At 42.1% G+C, this 17,543-nt stretch overlaps 1 protein-coding gene across 2 annotated transcripts in view; it reads right to left on the bottom strand.

The window, feature by feature from the left end:
- The window catches only part of LOC127688526 (E3 ubiquitin-protein ligase ARIH2), a 31,319-nt gene extending 17,997 nt beyond the window's left edge, over positions 1–13,322 (bottom strand). Inside the window, exon 1 of one of the 2 annotated variants that reach the window (XM_052187248.1) lies at positions 13,259–13,322. In XM_052187248.1, coding sequence (XP_052043208.1) covers positions 13,259–13,267 — 9 coding nt within the window. In that variant the 5' untranslated portion in view covers positions 13,268–13,322. The remainder of the gene's footprint in view (positions 1–13,258) is intronic. The other variant, XM_052187246.1, reaches the window with a different exon arrangement.
- Positions 13,323–17,543: the final 4,221 nt, after the last annotated feature.

The following is a 17,543-nucleotide window of genomic DNA, read 5'->3' as shown; positions in this document are numbered from 1 at the left end:
CCTCCCAAAGGCTGAGATTAAAGGTATCTGCCACCATACTTATCTTAAAAACCAGTTTTAAATCTTGAATTCACAAAATCAAACAAGCCTTACTTGCTAAACATTTAACGGTTGTAGACTGTTGTCTGGTCTTCACATATGGCTCTGACTATTAAAGAGCCTCAAAAGATGACAAAAGCTACTGTAAATTCTTTCTCCTAAGGAAATGAGAGGATACATGCACCACTAGGTTATTAAGATATTAAAATTAACATATATGTCCAAGAAAAGTAAGCCTGATAAATAATATGTAACATATTCATTGCAATGGATAACAATGTACTGAATGTACTGAAAAGACTTTGGGGAGAAGAGTCTCACACAGCCTAGGCGGATCTCAAACCTGCTGAATAGCTAGAGATGACCTTCAACATCCAATCTCCCTTCTTTCACTTCCTCAATTCTGGGATCACAGATGCGCGCTACCATGTTGTTTATACTCAGAACTTTGTATACGATGGTCAAGCACTCAACCAACTGAGCTCCAGAGAAGTTTACATTTCAACATTAGGTTAAAGAAGCAAGTAGAAATACGGCATTTGATTCAAAGAGAACATGATATCTTATTAAGTGGAAAGTAAATTAGTTGAAAACATCTCAAGCGTCAAGACTAGGGTAGGAGCCAAAAGGTTGGGATGTGTCTAGAGGTCTAGATCAGGCAGGCTTCCCAGAGAAAGAAAGCACAGGATAGCATGAGGATGCCACTGGGAATATGAAAGGCCAGTAGATACATCAGGATACAGACATGACTGATCTGGGGAGGAGTCTATAAACTACCTGTGCAGTAGTGCCTACCTGGTTCATGGAGAAGAACTTTAACAGGGAAGACATGATCCCCAGCTCTGGAGTGCAAGTCATCCCTCAGACTAAATAAGGCATATCCTAGAATGATGTCATTATCAAAGGCTGTTCCTTAGTGAGTGCCTTCCTGTCCCGCAGGCCATATGTGGAGAAAACCAAAGAAAACCTCACTTGGGGCAGGGGTTCTAACTACCCTTCCACAAAAGTTGAAGACCAAGTACACTGCTAAACAATTTTCTTACTGAGGCTCATGGAGACTTAAGGCAAAGGTTCCTAAATAGATAGTAATGTCCTTTAACTGTTGACATAATTTACCTCAATAAGTAATAAACCAGCTATTTTCTTTAAATTTTTAGTGGATTCATAAATACAGCTGTTATGTTCAAATTTTATTTTAAAGATGTATTTTATTATATTTAAGTACACTGTAGCTGTCTTCAGACACTCTAGAATAGGAAGTCAGATCTTGTTACTGATGGCTGTGAGCCACCATGTGGTCACTGGATTTGAACTCAAGACCTTCAGAAGAGCAGTCAGTGCTCTTAACTGCTGAACCATCTCTCCAGCACAGCTTTGTTTGGCAGAGAACTTTCTATGTAGAGCAGGCTGGCTTAGATACCCACCTGCTTCTGCCTTTTGAGTACTTGCATTAAAGATGTGTGTCACCATGCTGAAATTTTTTCCCCTTAGAAGTCCTCACTATGGAGCTATATATGTAGCCCATGCTGGTTCAAACTTGTGATCCTTTTTGCCTTGGCCACCACGTGCTGGGATTATAGTATGTTCCACAACACCTACTTTACAAATACTTTTTTATTTTTAATGTATATGAGTTTGTGTGTATGAGAGGGAGTGCAGCTGCTACAGGACACAGGTGGTACTACAGAACAACTCTGTAGGAGTACGTCCTCTCTGTGCTGGAACCTTTTGTCTTTGCTGTCTGATGTACTCAGTCACCCCCTTACACCTGTCTGGCGTCCTTCCTTTCTTCTTTCACCCCTCCTTTAAACTGTCTCTCTCTTTTTTTTTAAGATAGGCTGTAACTATATAAACCACTCTGCTTTAGCCTCCTGAGTGTTGACTGACGTGCAACCTTGCCTGGCCCCATCATCATCTGGGGGCGGGGTAAGTAGCCAAAGATAACTTTAAATTCTCCCTTTTACTGGGATTACAGATGTAGGCCACCATACCCAACTGTTCTGATTTTCATGTATCTTAATACAGCAGGTTAGCTGGCCTTCACAAGCCTTTTTAGATTCTTCCATCTCCACCTGTGTATTTGAATGTGAGATTACAGATATGGGCTACCATTCACATGGTTTGGGGATTTGAACTCAGGTCTTTACCCACTTAACCCAGCCCTTGTGATACTGTTATTAACCTGTGGTCTCGGCTGCTCTTTCCTTCTTTTTGTTTTTCTTTGAGATAGGATTTCTGTGTGTAGCCCTGGCTATCCTCCCTCTGCCTCCTGACTGCTGGGATCAAAGGTGTGCACCACACTGCCTGGCAACCTGTGGGCTTTCAAAACGAAATTTTGGCTTTTTTTTTTTTTTTAAAGAAGTGTTCAAGACATTGATTTAAACACTGTACTCAGTCTGATTCCTTGAATTCAGCACTAATTCCTACAACAGAGTCACAGAGTCTGAGAATTAGCACAAGAGGAAAAGTTCAACTGCACCAACAACATGGCTCTGTTAGAGCCAGACATTTATTGACTACAAGTCTGTATCCTAGCAGTTGAATCTTGATTAAGTAAGAAAAAGAAAAATAAGAGACGACTAAGGGCTGGAGAGATGGCTCAACAGTTAAGCTCCAACCCCTTCTGGCCTCCATGGACACCAGGTACATACATGGTGCACAATTAACTACACAAGTAGACAGATAAAACTCATACACACAAAACAAACAAAAAAACCACCACCGACAAAAACCAACAAGGGCCAGGAAAGTAGGTGCACACACCTTTACTCCTAGCATTTGGGAGGCTGAGACAGGAGATCGAAGTTCAAGGCCAGCCTCATCTATAAAATTCCAGGATAGCCAGAGCTACACAGAGAAACCTTGCTGGGGAAATGACAACGACAACAACAACAACAACAACAACAATGGAAAATAACCAATAAACAAAAAAACAACTATAGAGATATTTTTTTTTAAAGTTATTTATTTATTGTATTATGTGAGTACTCAGTACACTGTCACTTTCTTCAGATACCCCAGAAGAGGGTGTCAGATCTCATTACAGATGGTTGTGAGCCACCATGTGGTTGCTGGGAATTGAACTCATGACCTCTGCAAGAGCAGTCAGTGTTCTTAACCGCTGAGCCATCTCTCCAGCCCAAGAGACAGATTTATTAAGTGCAAAGAGGCAAAAATACCTCGGTATACTCAGGTTTGCAGAGACAGGACTCAGAAACATACACTTCCTCTTAGCTTTCGGTAGCAGTGCTAGCATGATTACCAAATTACATGTGGGGTTTAAGAAAGGTGCCTAAAGGGCCAGGCATGGCGATACACACCTGTAATCCCAGACTTGTGAGGCACAGGCAGGCAGATCTCTGAGTTCAAGGCTAGCCTGGTCTACAAAGCTAGTTTCAGGATAGCCAGGGCTGTTACTAAGAGAAAAAACCCTGTCTTAAAAAAAAAAAAAACAAAAGGGGGCGTGGGGGGAAAGTGCCTATATCATGTCCACAAAGTCTCTTTTCATCAATTAGCCACTATGAATCTGATTGAATTTTAAAACCATTGATTTCCACAAAATGTACCAAGACTGGATCACATCCAATAAGACCTAGAAGAAGGCTCTATACAAGTGGTTCTCAAGTAGTTAAAGGAATATGGTCAGTATTTGGGTGGAGACTACTCCCCTGCTAAGAATACCATCTTCTTCTATCCCAGTGGTATTTTTCCCTGGAGGGGTTGATGATACCTGGTTTTGTCTAAATCAATGGCTCTCAATCTGTGTTTTAACCCCTGTGGGGATAAAACAGCCCTATCACAGGGGTCACTTCATCTTAGACCAAAGAACATAGCATTACAATGCAAAACAGAAGCAACTTTAGTAATGAAGTAGCAATGACATAACAAATGGTTGGACTCACTACTACCTGAGCAACTATAGTAAAGGCTCACAGCATTAGGAAGGCTAAGGACCTTAGGGAGGGAGTGGCACTATTGGGAGGTGTGACCTTGCTGAAGGAAGTGTGACACTGGTATCAGGTTTTGAGGTCTTATATACTCAAGCTACACCCTCTGTGGCACAGTCTTCTTCTGCTGTCTGTGGATCAAGATGTAAACCTCCCAGTTCCTCTCCAGCACCATGTCTGCCTGGATACCACAATGTTTGCCACCATGTTTCCTGCAACTACGAAAATGAAACCTCTGAAATTATAAGCCAGTCTCAATTAAATGTTTTCCTTGATTACAGTTCCTTTGTCATGATGTCTTCAAATCAATAGAAGCCCTAACTAAGAACATGAAAAGCAGCCTCAGTTAAACAGGTGAGTTTTCTCAAGAATCAACAAATGTTCAGACCACTGCTCTTTAATATTCCAAACCTTTTAAGAGTCACTCACTTCTCCTGGGGCTGGAGAGACACTCACACTCTAGGAGCACCTGTTCTGACAGAGGCCCTGGGGTCTGTTCCTAGCACCCACACGATGGCATAAAAGCACCTGGAACCCTAGTTCCTGGGGCTGTGATACTCTCTTCTGACCTTAGGGAACTAGCACACACATCATGCACATACATGCACACAGGTAAAAACATGTGCACACATTAAAAAAAAATCTTTTAGAAAAAGAAAATAGGCTTAGTAGGTGTACAGGTCCCAAGAGCCAGTAGGCTATGCTCACTCACTCTTCTGCTGAATTCAGAGGCACTTTTGCCAGGCACAGCTCCATACACATTTGATCCCTAGCAGCCAGCAGGCACACAATGATGGATTTCTGTGCATTCTGGGCAAACCTGGTCTACATATTCCAGGACAGCCAGGACTACATAATGATACATCTTAAAAATTTTTTTAAGAAAGGAAAGAAAATGAGAAAACCACGGACACATGTGCACCCACATCTCACATTCACTAGGTAGCCATGTCCATCTAGCCTGGACTCCTGACCCTCCAGCATCTACTTCCTGAGTGCTAGGTTACAGGTTGTGAGCCACCCTTCTCAGCATTAAAACTAGATGTGTGTGTGTGTGTATTTTTTGAAGGAAGTTATTACTAAGTAACCCTGGCTGGCCTTGAGTTTATTATACAGCTCCACCTGCCTCTGCTAGGATAAAAGGCCTGTGCTACCTACCAAGTTCTGCTTTTGCTGTTGTGGTGTTGTCTTGTTGAGAGTGACCAGGAACTCAAAGATCTGGCTTGCCTCTGCCTCCAAAGTGTTGCTTTGCTGCTCTGATATAGTCTCAGGTGGTCCAGGCTGGTCTCATCCCTCGCAGCTGAGGCTGAGCTGAGGAACTCCTGGTTCCCAGCTTTTACCTCCTTAAGTGCTAGGATTCCCAGCATGTTCCACCACACCTCACTTCTATCAACCCTAAACTAGGAATTTACTATCCACCATACACAGCATGGTGGATCCACATAGTATCCACCAACTATGTATCCAATAACTCTGCAGGAATGGGAGGAAATGTCAGTCACTGTTTAATAACAAATTACCCTTAAATTAAAACAGAGAAACAAAACTGTCATCAATCAGGGAATAAAAGCACAGTACTTGATTTGGTATTACATTCCACATGATGCAAGCAGCAGGGTAGCACTCCCACTTAATTTAACATTATGCTGTAGGCCCAAGACAATACAATAAAGCAAGAGAAATAAATGGAGACAGAGCCAGGCAGTGATGGCGCACGCCTGTAATCCCAGCACTCTGGGAGGCAGAGGCAGGTGGATTTCTGAGTTCAAGGCCAACCTGGTCTACAGAGTGAGTTCCAGGACAGCCAGGGCTATACAGAGAAACCCTGTCTCCAAAAAACCAAATCCAAAAAAAAAAAAAAAAAAAAAAAAAAATGGAGACAGAGATGGGAAAAAAATTCTATGTATTCCCACATAAAATAATTAAGCAGAAAATCCTTAGGGAATCCAAAGCAGTACTAGAAACACCTAATGAAGCAAAGAGACCTGAGCTGTTCTAGATTGCACAGCAGAACAGCCACCTAGGGACACAGTTTGGCCTGCCCTTCCTTCCTTCCCTCTTTTCTCCCTTCCTCTCTACCCTGACCCCTGCTGCCCTCACTCCAAGACACAGTTTTTATTCAGCCTTCAAAGTGCTGAGGCTAAAGGTGTGTGCCATCACACCTGGCTAGCTTGGAAATCTCTTAAAATGCTAAAAATACATTTACCAAATAGCCCAGCAATCCTGCCCCTACTTCTACACAAGAAAAAAATGAAAGCAATGTCCACATTAAATTCAGGGCATGGATAATTAAAGCAACATAGTTTTTAACATCCAGAATTCAGAAACAGCCTAACTGTCCATAGAATAGACACAAGCAAAATGCATATCTATACTATGAAAATAATTATTTGGAAATAAAAAGAACCCATTAAATGCATATAATACAGATGAACCTTAAAAACATCACAAGAGGGGGCTGGAGAGATGGCTCAGTGGTTCAGAGCACTGACTGCTCTTCCAGAGGTCCTGAGTTCAGTTCCCAGCAACTACACAGTGGCTCACAACCATCTGTAATGGGATCTGATGCTCTCTTCTGGTGTATCTAAAGACAGTTACAGTGTATTTATATGCATTAAATAAATATTTTTAAAAAATTCACAAGAAAGAATCAGGCAATAAAAGGCTGTTGTATGATTCCATATGTTTAAACTAACCAAAAGAGGCAAAACTGTTGCAGAGAATAGCAGTTGCTTGGTGCTATATGTAGGGATTGATTGCAGACACAAGAAACTTCTGGGGTGATAGATGTTTCAAATTTCAAAGCTGGGTTAGTGGCAAGGTATGGTGGTACATGCCTTGATTCCAGTAGTGAGAGGCGGGCAGATCTTTGTAGGTTAGCCTGATCTACATAGTGAAATCTGGTCTCAAGAAACAAAACAAAGGTGGGTGGGTGACACATGCCTTTCATCTCAGCACTCAGGAAGGTAGAAACAGGTGGATCTCTGTGAGTTCAAGGCTAGCGTACGTGTGCATTCAAGTGTACATAGGTGCGCGCGCGTACACACACACACACACCCCAACTGGGGGAGGGGACTAAGTTTATAGTCATTGTTGAACAGATGTATAAATTAAAATGTATAATGAAACATTTTTTAAACTGTATGAAGTTACTCCAATATAAAAGTTTCTATAATCAAAACCCAAACCCAAACCCAAACCAAAAGAAAGAAAAAAGAGCCGGGCGGTGGTGGTGCATGCCTTTAATCCCAGTTCTTGGGAGGCAGAGGCAGGTGGATTTCTGAGTTCGAGGCCAGCCTGGTCTACAGAATGAGTTCCAGGACTACACAGAGAAATCCTGTCTCAAAAAAACAAAAACAAAAACAAACAAAAACAACAACAACGACAAAAAACAACCAACCAAAGTTTCTATAAAGCCAAGTTGGACACCATACATCTGTAGTCCCAAGTAGTCCATACTCAGGAGGCTGACTGAGGCAAGAGCATCTCTTTGAATTTGAGGCTAGCTTGAACTAATTAGCTTAAGTTAATACCAAGCTAGCCAGAGCTTCACATAAAATCCATATTTAAAAACAAACAAACAAACAAAATGTTTCAATACAGTTAAGCATTGGAGCACATACCTACAATGCCAGCAGGTGGGAGGATTAGAAGATTTCACAGTCGTGGCTACATAACAAGTACAAGGCCAGCCTGGGCTCCATGAAAATGTTTCAAAAATAAAAATCAAGTTAAAACCTGATTGGGTCCATGAGATAACTTGTAAAAGTGACTGATGACTATGTAAGCTTCAACAGCTGGAGTCAATCCCAGGGTGGAAGGACAAAACTGACTCTTACAAGCTGTCCTCAAATCTCCACAGGTGTACACACACACATCACACATAATAATGTTAAAAGAGTGTTCAGGCAAAGATGAGACGTCTTTCATGAAACACTTAACGGCAAAGGGTCACTTGTTAAGAGTGACCAGGAACTCAAAGATCTGGCTTGCCTCTGCCTCCAAAGTGTTGCTTTGCTGCTCTGATATAGTCTCAGGTGGTCCAGGCTGGTCTCATCCCTCGTAGCTGAGGCTGAGCTGAGGAACTCCAGCTTTTACTTTTAAAACCCTTTAAGTGTTTCATGAAAGGAAGCAGACTCTAGACAGCAACTCTGGAACTAGAAGTCACTCAAACTACTAATCCCATATAGAAAAAAGGACCTCATCAGGAGGCTCAGAACATATTCGACATCCTCCACAGAACAGCCTACATAGCTATAGCCACTTGCTTCACTGTTTGTTTTTAAGAGACTGGGTTTCTCTGTGTAGCCCCGACTGTCTTGGAACTCACTCTGTAGACCAGGATGGCCTCCCCAGGACTGGGATTAAAGGTGGGTGCCACTGCGGCCCAGCTTGTTGTTTAATAATTTAATGTCTGGCTATGACTACTGACTCTAAGGATGGTTTCGGGCCTATGCAGGAAGATGAGGAAAATAAAGATGATGATGGCTAGTCACACTGAATAAGCAGTAGAAATCTACTGTGCTTTACTGGATACTTAGATGATTACAGCAGTGATTAAGATATGTGAAACTGCAGGTGGCAATATACATTGCAGAACATGAAATCAGAGCCACTGTCACACACTTGAGGGACACAAGGAGAGGTTAGAACTTCCTCCAAAGACAGTGACTATCAGTCCTATTCTGACACAGCTAGCAAAGTGGACTTGCCAATAAAATAGGTTTGCTGTTTAAGAGGACACCATGTCAACGTTCTCATGACACAAGGCCTCACCAAAGCAGAGTGGACTACTTCAAATGCAATCCCTTCTGAATACTGCTAAAGTATATAAGTTGCCCTTGCCTTTGTCTCATACTTGTATATTCACTCTTTAATTTTTGTTAGAGTGTTCACTATTCCAAAGAATTATAGCACAATCCGCCCCTGGCCTACTCAGTAACAGCTAAGCAGAATTACTATTACAAACACATTTTACAGGGGCTGGAGAGATGGCTCAGTGGTTAAGAGCACTGACTGCTCTTCCAGAGGTCCTGAGTTCAAATTCCAGCAACCACATGGTGGCTCACAACCATCTGTAATGGGATCTGATGCCCTCTTCTGGTATGTCTGAAGACAGCTGCAGTGCACTCATATAAATAAATAAAAAATAAATTAAAAAAAAAATAAAAAAAACAACACATTTTACTTCTCCACAGCATTAAAAAAGGAACTTGCATTTTTATACCTTAAGAAGAAAAGTATATTTATGTATTTTACCACTTTATTTTTACTTATTTGCTTGATTTGAGACAGATAATGGTATTAGAGGGATGTGCTACCACATTTGGCATTTAAACTTTCCTTAAGATTTTTTCTTTTTTAAAGATTTATTTATTTTATGCATGAGTACACCACTATTGCTCTCTTCAGACACTCCAGAAGAGGGATCAGACTCCATTACAGACTATTGTGAGCCACCATGTGGTTGCTGGGAATTGAACTTAGGACCTCTGGAAGAGCAGTCAGCCCTCTTACCTGCTGAGCTGGCTCCCTGGCCCACGATTCTGTTTAAAGTCCTGATTTTTATTTTTCTAAAAGCTTAGCTGGTAGTGCAAGCCTCTAGTCACCACGCTGGGGAGGCAGAGGCAGGAAAATGTCTGTGTATTAGAGTCCAGACTGGTCTACACAGTGAGTTCTCACTGCAGTTCCCTTACTGGGGATGATGCATGTGATAAGGCACCCACGTGGAGGTCAGAGGACAACCTGTGAAGTTGACTGTTACCTATCTTTTTTTTTTTTTAAAAGACAGGGTCTCACTTATATAGCCCTGGCTATCCTGGAATTCACTATGTAGTCCAGGTTGACATCTTACAGACTCTCCTGCCTCTGCCTTCCAAGCACTGGGTGCCACCATGCCCAGCTTTCTTTACTTTAGGTCGGTTCCAGGGATCAAATTTGGGTCACAGCCAGGCTTATGCAGCAAAGTGTCTTTATCCAATGGGTAACTTGCCAGTCCTATTTTGTTTCAATTTTATTTTATGGTGTTTTGGTCCTGGGACGCATTGCTTTCATGTGTGTCTGCACAGCACTTGTAGGACTGGTGCCCAAGGAATCGGGGAAGAGGCATCAGACCTCCTGGCCCTGGAGTTAGAGTGTTGTGAGCTGCCCTGTGGGTGCTGGGGACTGAATCCAGGATCAAGAAGGACATCCAGGGCTCTTAACAACTGAGGCAACTCTCCTGCCTGCTTGCTTCTGACACCGGGTCATGTTATGTCATTCTACCCATGCTGAGACTAGAACTTGGTATGTAGCCCGGGTGGCTTTGAATGTAAATGGATTCTTCTGCCTCCACTTCCTAAGTGCTGGAATGTAGGTATATGCCACCACCCTAGCTACAATTTTTAACAGCTTTAAACAAAGGTTAAATGATTATATATTATGAATTCTAGAATGTCATGTAATTTTTACCAGCTCTACTACAATTTACCTGACCAAGCCTTCTAAGATGTTCACTGAATGTTTTGTTATCCACCTGCCATATCCTCAAAGTCAGTCAATGCTCCACAAGGAGTGAGTGCTTACTGGCCTGACTGTGATCTATCATATTTGTGCTTAAATCACACTCAATGTGAACAAAGTAGGAAAAAAGTGTGACTGCAAAGGCAGGGAAGGGAAGCAAGTCAACACTCGCACTTCACTGGAGAGTGGCAAGTAGGCCGCTGGGCAGTGTTCAGTGGGTAAAGTGCATGGTAAGTATGAAGACTAGAGGTTGGATACTCAGCACCCTTGAAGTGTGGAATAGGCCTGACAGCTGCCTGTACTCCCAGCCTGCTCAAGAGGCCCAGACATCGGATCCCTAGGGCATACTGATTAGCAAACTCTGGGTTCAAAGATCCTAACTCCATATACAGTAGAGAGTCATTGGGAAAAACATTGGGATCTTTTGACTACACAGTAATACACGCATGCATGCACACGCACACCCCCATCTGCCCTGTACACACTGTGAACATGCATGCACATAAACACACTACAAACAAGAAAAGAGGGGATCGGGTAGGCATACCCTTAATTTTCACAGTGGCTTGAATAGAATAAAAAATGGGGTTAGAGCAGAGATCAAGTACAGTCCATCTTTGCTGCTTTTCTTCCCTTTTTTCCTGAACCCCCAATACCTATAAAAAGATGGACCGGATGCAGATGGGAACCTTTCCTTCCAACTTGAAGGACATTCCTTGCTGTCCTTTACCCTATATAATACTCTGCATTGCCTATAGGCCTCAATCCAATACAGCACCTCCAGATCTTTATTTCAAGAAACATTTACTTTATATGTGTCACAATGACTGTTTCTGATCATCAGTACTTCCCAAAGGTAACAGACAAACATCTAACAACATCCTTCATTCTCTGTGTTTGTAAAGGAAATTGAAAAGTTATCTTTCTACCATAGACTTTCAAACATGTTCAGCAATTACCATGTGGTGACACTGTCACAGAGAGAGACCTACCTATAGAAGTAGGCAGCAGAATGGGAGTCAAGTTTTCCTTTGTGATTTTAAAGAATTAGTGATTGTGCCACCCAATTTTATTAATACTTCAAAGGTAAGGGTTCTGGACGAAGAGCAGAGACCACGCGGAAATTCAGGATTTAGGTAGGTATCGTATTGTTAAGATTTCCTCACCGAGACGTAATGACATCTACACAAATACTTTAGTTGCTATTATCAATCAGCAAGTGGCTCCAAACAAGGCTAACAGCACAAAAGCCTATAGCCTCATCACTTTATAAGCTGTTCTAGACCAGGAGTTCTCAACCTTCCTAATGCTGCGATGGTTTAATACAGTTCTGCATCCTGTGGTGATTTCCAACCATAAAATTATTTTCATTGCTACTTCATAACTGTAATTTTGTGACAGTTATGAATCATAATGAAAATTATTTTTGGAAACAGAGATTTGCTAAACCTATCACGACCCACAGGTTAAGAATTGCTGTTCTAGAGACACATTCCCTCATAAGCTAAGAAAGTTAGAGATAATCAAAATAAAGTCTAAGAGGCAGCTCAGGATGGGAACTATCTTGGTAACTATGGTGGTCTGAGTGAGAACGGGGGGTGGGGGCGTAATCTCAGAGTTGAACACACCAGGAAGTAGCACAATTTGAAAGGATTAGGTGTGGCCTTGTTGGAGAAAGTGTGTCACTGAGGGTGGGCCCTGAGTTTTCAAAAAGCCTATTCCAAGCAGAGCCTCTCTCTTCCAACAGAGGTACAACTCTCAGCTAATTCTCCAGCCCTGTGTCTGCCTGTATGCCAACTGTCTCCTGCCATGATGAGAACCTTCTAAACTTCTGAAACTCCAAGTCCCAATTAAATGTTTTCTTTTATAAGAGGTGCCATAGTCATTGAGGTCTCTTTACACAACAGAACAATAACCACAACAGTAACATTTGTCTTACAGATAAGGCATATTCAATAGCAATTTGGTTCTGGGCATAGAAACAACTCTGTGACTTGCTGCCTTAGTCTAGTTTTCAATTTTATTCAGTGTGACTTTTCACCACTAGGTTCTGTGTGTGTGTGTGTGTGTGTGTGTGTGTGTGTGTGTGTGTGTGTAGAGGAAGGCGGGGAGGAGTTTCTCGGTGTGGCCCTGGCTGTCCTAGAACTCACTCTGTAGATCAGGCTGGTCTTGAACTCACAGAGACCTGCCTCCTGAGTGCTAGCACCACTAGGTTCTCAATAAGAGAGAATACGTTAGTAAAATTATTTTTCAACCACAAGTTCCAAGTTCACCTCAAGGCTGTTAGTAAATAACATCACAAATTTCTTTCCTAGTTCCCACCAAATTGTAACCTCCTCACAAATTCAAGCAAGCCAGTCTTAAAATCTTAATTACTTGAGTAAACATCTGCATCTCTTGCCTACAGAGAACTAAAAATACCAAGGAAGATAAATCTTGTTCCTTAAGGAAAGGCAAAGCACAAGTGGCATTCAGGACCTCTCTTGTAAGAGCCAAGTGTGTATCTTTGGAACAAGTCCAAAGCATTAATGTCTAGAACACACCAGTTGTATCCAGCAATCAAGGCACACACACAGTAATGTCTACTCCACATAACTCTTCAAGAAAACCCATGACCAAGATCATCTGCTTCTTCCTTTCAGGTACCTAAAGCCGTTCAAACAGTCTATCCTCAAAATCAAGTAGTTAACAAAACTTGCAATTAAAAAGCTTCCCCCAGAAAGGATAAGCCAGCATCCCACCATAGCGGTCGCAGCCCTTCCCACACTTACCAGTGCCATAGGGAGGATGCAGCCGATGGCAGTGAGCGTCAACGGCCTGAAAAAATACAGGTGGGAGTTTCAATTTTTATTTAGAATTCTTACTTGCCAACTGCCTGAAATCTTTCAAGGCTACACCAGTAGGTCTTCATGCCTCATCCAGTTAAAACCACTTTGTGGTCCAATCATATTTGTTAACAAAGTAATAGTCACTCACTAAACAGACCAGATGAAGAAAAGGTAAGCCAGCTTCTGGGCCTGGCGTAGAAAAGGAAAACTAAAAAAGATCAAGATGAATGATGCGGCTCTCATGTGAGTAGAAAAGCAGTAGGGAGATGAGGAAATAAAGGGGTAAGAGAGGAAACAAGGGTACTGCAGAGATGAAGGAGGAGTCAGGCGGAATCAGCAAAGGGGTGACAGTCAGTGGTGACAGAGGTGAGTGCTTTGGTGGGTTACTCAGAATTATCTGCTGTGGATTTACCACAGCAGAAATAAAAATATGGAAAAGAATACAATCAAAATATATAGTGTATGAAAAAATTTTGAGTAGACTATGAAGCAGAAGTAGAAAGACTTATTTAAGCCTTCTTTTTCACTATTCTTTAAAAAAGGGGGGGGGGAGCAATTAAAGCAAAGTCCTTTAAATTTTGTTAAGATAGAACCCAAACTACTTCCAGCCCCTTCTCTTCTAGCACCCGTTTAAATGTTAAAAGCAACCGAAGGGGGCTAAGAATGTAGCTTGGTTGACAGTGCTTGTTTAGTTGCTAGAAACCTTGGGTTCCATTTCTCAGGAATGTACCACCAGGCTCAGAAGGCAGCACACAGGCCACAATCCTAGCTTTCTGGAAACAGAGGCAGAAGGATAAGAAATTCAGCAACCCTAGGTTGCATAGGTTTGAGCGTAGCCTGTGTTATAAGCAGTTCTGCCTAAAACAGACAAAAGCCACAAAAGCCATTCAGGAAGTGTCTACGGAAAACCTCTTACTTCGGCAGTCACTACCAACCTGAATCTGCTCCCTTTAACTCAAAGAGGTATTACTTTTTCTTTTTTTCCCTTTCAAAAATACTGGCCAAAACCTAAGGAAGATACATTGAGTTTCCTTATTCTGCCTCTGAAGCCCCACCCACTCTGACATGTGGCTCGCCTCTGGGATGCCTTAACTCAAGCAGCAGCATGGATTTCCTGTTTTCTCTCCGAGCTATCACAAGAACAGTCTCTAGACCACACACTAATATTCTTCTCTTCTGAAACCTTTTGAACCAGGCCCTACAGTTCAATGACCCTCAGCATCACTGTTTTCCATGCTAGTATGGCACATTAATCCAGCTTAAATTTTCTAACAGATTTCCAGTGCAAAGTCCTAAAGTGTTCCATGTTCATCTAGGCAAAACATGGTCAGGCCTATTACAGCAATACCCCAGCTCCTGGTACCAACTTTTGCCTTAGGGTTTTATTGCTGTGAAAAGATGCCGGACCATGGCAACTCTTATAAAGCAAAGTATTTAATTGGGGCTGGCTTCACTGTTATTGTGACAGGCTGGCAGGCAGGCAGATGGTGCTGCAGGAGCCATTATCTGGATCCAAAAGCAGCAGGAAGGAAAGAGTGGGCCACTCAGGAATCTGGTTTGAGTTTCTGAAACCTCAAAACTCCCCTCCTCCCAATGACACTTCTTTCAAAAAAGGCCAGATCTACTGCAACATGTCCTAATCCTTTCAAATAATGCCACTCCCTAATAGCCTATGACAGCCATTTTCTTTCAAGCAAGCACGGCCTGCCAAATGCTATAATAACAGATGTGTGCCACTATAGCCACCTGGATTATGTAGTTTTTCTGCTTTACACGACAAGTCTAACTGCTCCCTGTCCCCCTTATAGTTTCATAAGATTCCTTTGCCATATCCTGTTTGCCAAGTTCTTCATTTAATGGGGTATCACCTTGCTCCTACCCTTAAACCCACTAGCTACTCTTCCAGAAGACCAGGCTTTGCCAGCACCTCCACTGCATAGTTCACAACACCTCTAACTTCAATGTCAGGGGATCCAATGCTCTGTTCTGGCCTCTGTGGTCACCAGATACATGGTGGATAGACTTAACACGCAGACCAAACACCTATACCCATAAAATTAAAATATATTTTTTAAAAGTTTCTATTGGATCTTGCCAGTATTCCCAAGTATGGCACAAACCTCTGCACAACCCCTGGTTTTATGTGATGTGAGAGGGACTGAACCCAGAGCTTTGTGCATGCTAAGGCAAACATTCTCCCAACTGAGTTATGTACTGAGTATCTTCCGCCTCACACTGTGTTAACAGTTACAGGAAAGATTTGGAGGCTACATGGCACCGGTCTATAATCTCAGCATTTAGAAAATGGAGGCAAGAGGATCACTTTGAAGAGTCTCCTTTTTCATTATGTGTACATGGTATGTACGTATGTGTGAATAGGTGCGTGTGCATGCAGAGTTCCACAGATCCCTTGGACCTTAGCTACAAGTAGATGTGAGCTGTCCAATGAGGATGCTAAAAACTGAACTAGGTAGGGTTCTGAAACTAGAGCAGTACCAGAGTTTTTAACTTCTGAACTGTTTTTCCAGGCCCCAATTTCAAAATGTTTAAAACACACTGTTATTATGACTCTAGGTATCATTTATCATCTTTCCTGTTACTATTAAAAAGGGCATAAGAACTTACTTTTTTTTTTTTCCAAGACAGGGCTTCTCTGTGTAGCCCTGGCTGTCCTGGAACTCACTTTATAGACCAGGCTGGCCTTGAACTCAGAAACTGGCCTGCCTCTGCCTCCCAAGTGCTGGGATTAAAAGTGTGAGCCACCACTGCTCAGTGAACTTACTTGTTTCTTAACAAAGTAATAGAAGTTACATTTAGACATCAAAAATATCACAAAAGGAGCCAACAAGATGCTTCAATGGCGGAAGGGTGCTTTCTCATTGGATTTTATTCCTGGGCCTCACATAACAGAAGGAAAGAAGTCAGTCTTTGTCCTCGGACCTCAATACCTGTGTCATGTATATACACACAAACAAGTAATAAAAAAGGATTACAGGAAGTCTAACTTATAAGCATAATTGTGCAGTTCACAGCAAACTCCCACAGACTACAAAATCAGTTCATTCTGAATGCTGACAACACCATATTTAGCTTTCAATGTATTCAAGTACTCCAGTCTCACTTCAGTAACTTGAATCATTGACTATAATATAAAGGCCTGGGTCTCCCTCCTGAAGATTCTAATAAATTATGGATGGATGAAGTTTTAAGTTCCTACTGTCCAAACTAACTCTAGTATATACCATAAGCTGGAACCCACAGTCTGTTATATCATCTCTATTTAACATACCAACCGGCTTTATGGAAAACAAACCTTTGACAAGTATATATTGTTTACAAATAGGAACAAACAAAAGTAGAACTTCTAGCATTTAGTGTTCTCATTTCTTTCTTTTTTTGACAGGGTTTTTCTACATAGTCCTTGATGTACTGAACTATGTGGACCATGCTGGCCTCAATCTTGCAGAGACCAGCCTTCCTAGTGCTAAGGGAGGTTAAAGGCACATACCACAATACCAGGCTCAAGTTTTCAATTTGTAGATGTATCAACCCCAGTCTTAGAACATAAAATAACCAACCAAGCTTCTTATTTCTAAGGCAAAACTAGATTTGCATCTCAAATTTGTTTTTTAAGTCTCACTATGTAACTTTGGCTGTCCTGGAACTCAGAGATCCAATTGCTCCTGCTTCAGGAGTCTTGGGATTAAAGGCATTTTTATTAGATTTTTTTTTTTTTTTTTTTTTTTTTTTGTTTTTTTGTTTTTTTTCAAGACAGGGTTTCTCTGCATAGCCCTGGCTGTACTGGAACTCACTCTGTAGACCAGGCTGGCCTGGAACTCAGAGATCCGCCTGCCTCTGCCTCCCAGAGTGCTGGGATTACAGGCGTGCGCCACCACCGCCTGGCTTTTTATTAGAAATTTAAGTGTAAAGAAAAACTGGATCTCATGCCCAGCAGTGGTGGCACATTCCTTTAATCCCAGCACTCGGAAGGCAGAGGCAGGTGGATCTCTGAGCTCCAGGTGAGCTAGGGCTACACTGAGAAACTGTCCCAAAACCCAAACAAAACTAGATCTCAGTGCTTGAGAGATGGATTTAGTGGTTAACAACACTGGCTGTTCTTCGAGAGGACCTAAGTTCAGTTTCTAGCACCCACATGGAGGCTCACAGTAAAGAAGAAACAGTGTGGGGCAGGAGAAGAGGAGACACCATGAGAAGAGACTGGGGAAGA

Source organism: Apodemus sylvaticus, chromosome 7 (assembly GCF_947179515.1).
Source record: "Apodemus sylvaticus chromosome 7, mApoSyl1.1, whole genome shotgun sequence".
Lineage (NCBI taxonomy): Eukaryota > Metazoa > Chordata > Mammalia > Rodentia > Muridae > Apodemus > Apodemus sylvaticus.
This window is presented reverse-complemented; position numbering and strand designations above follow the sequence as displayed.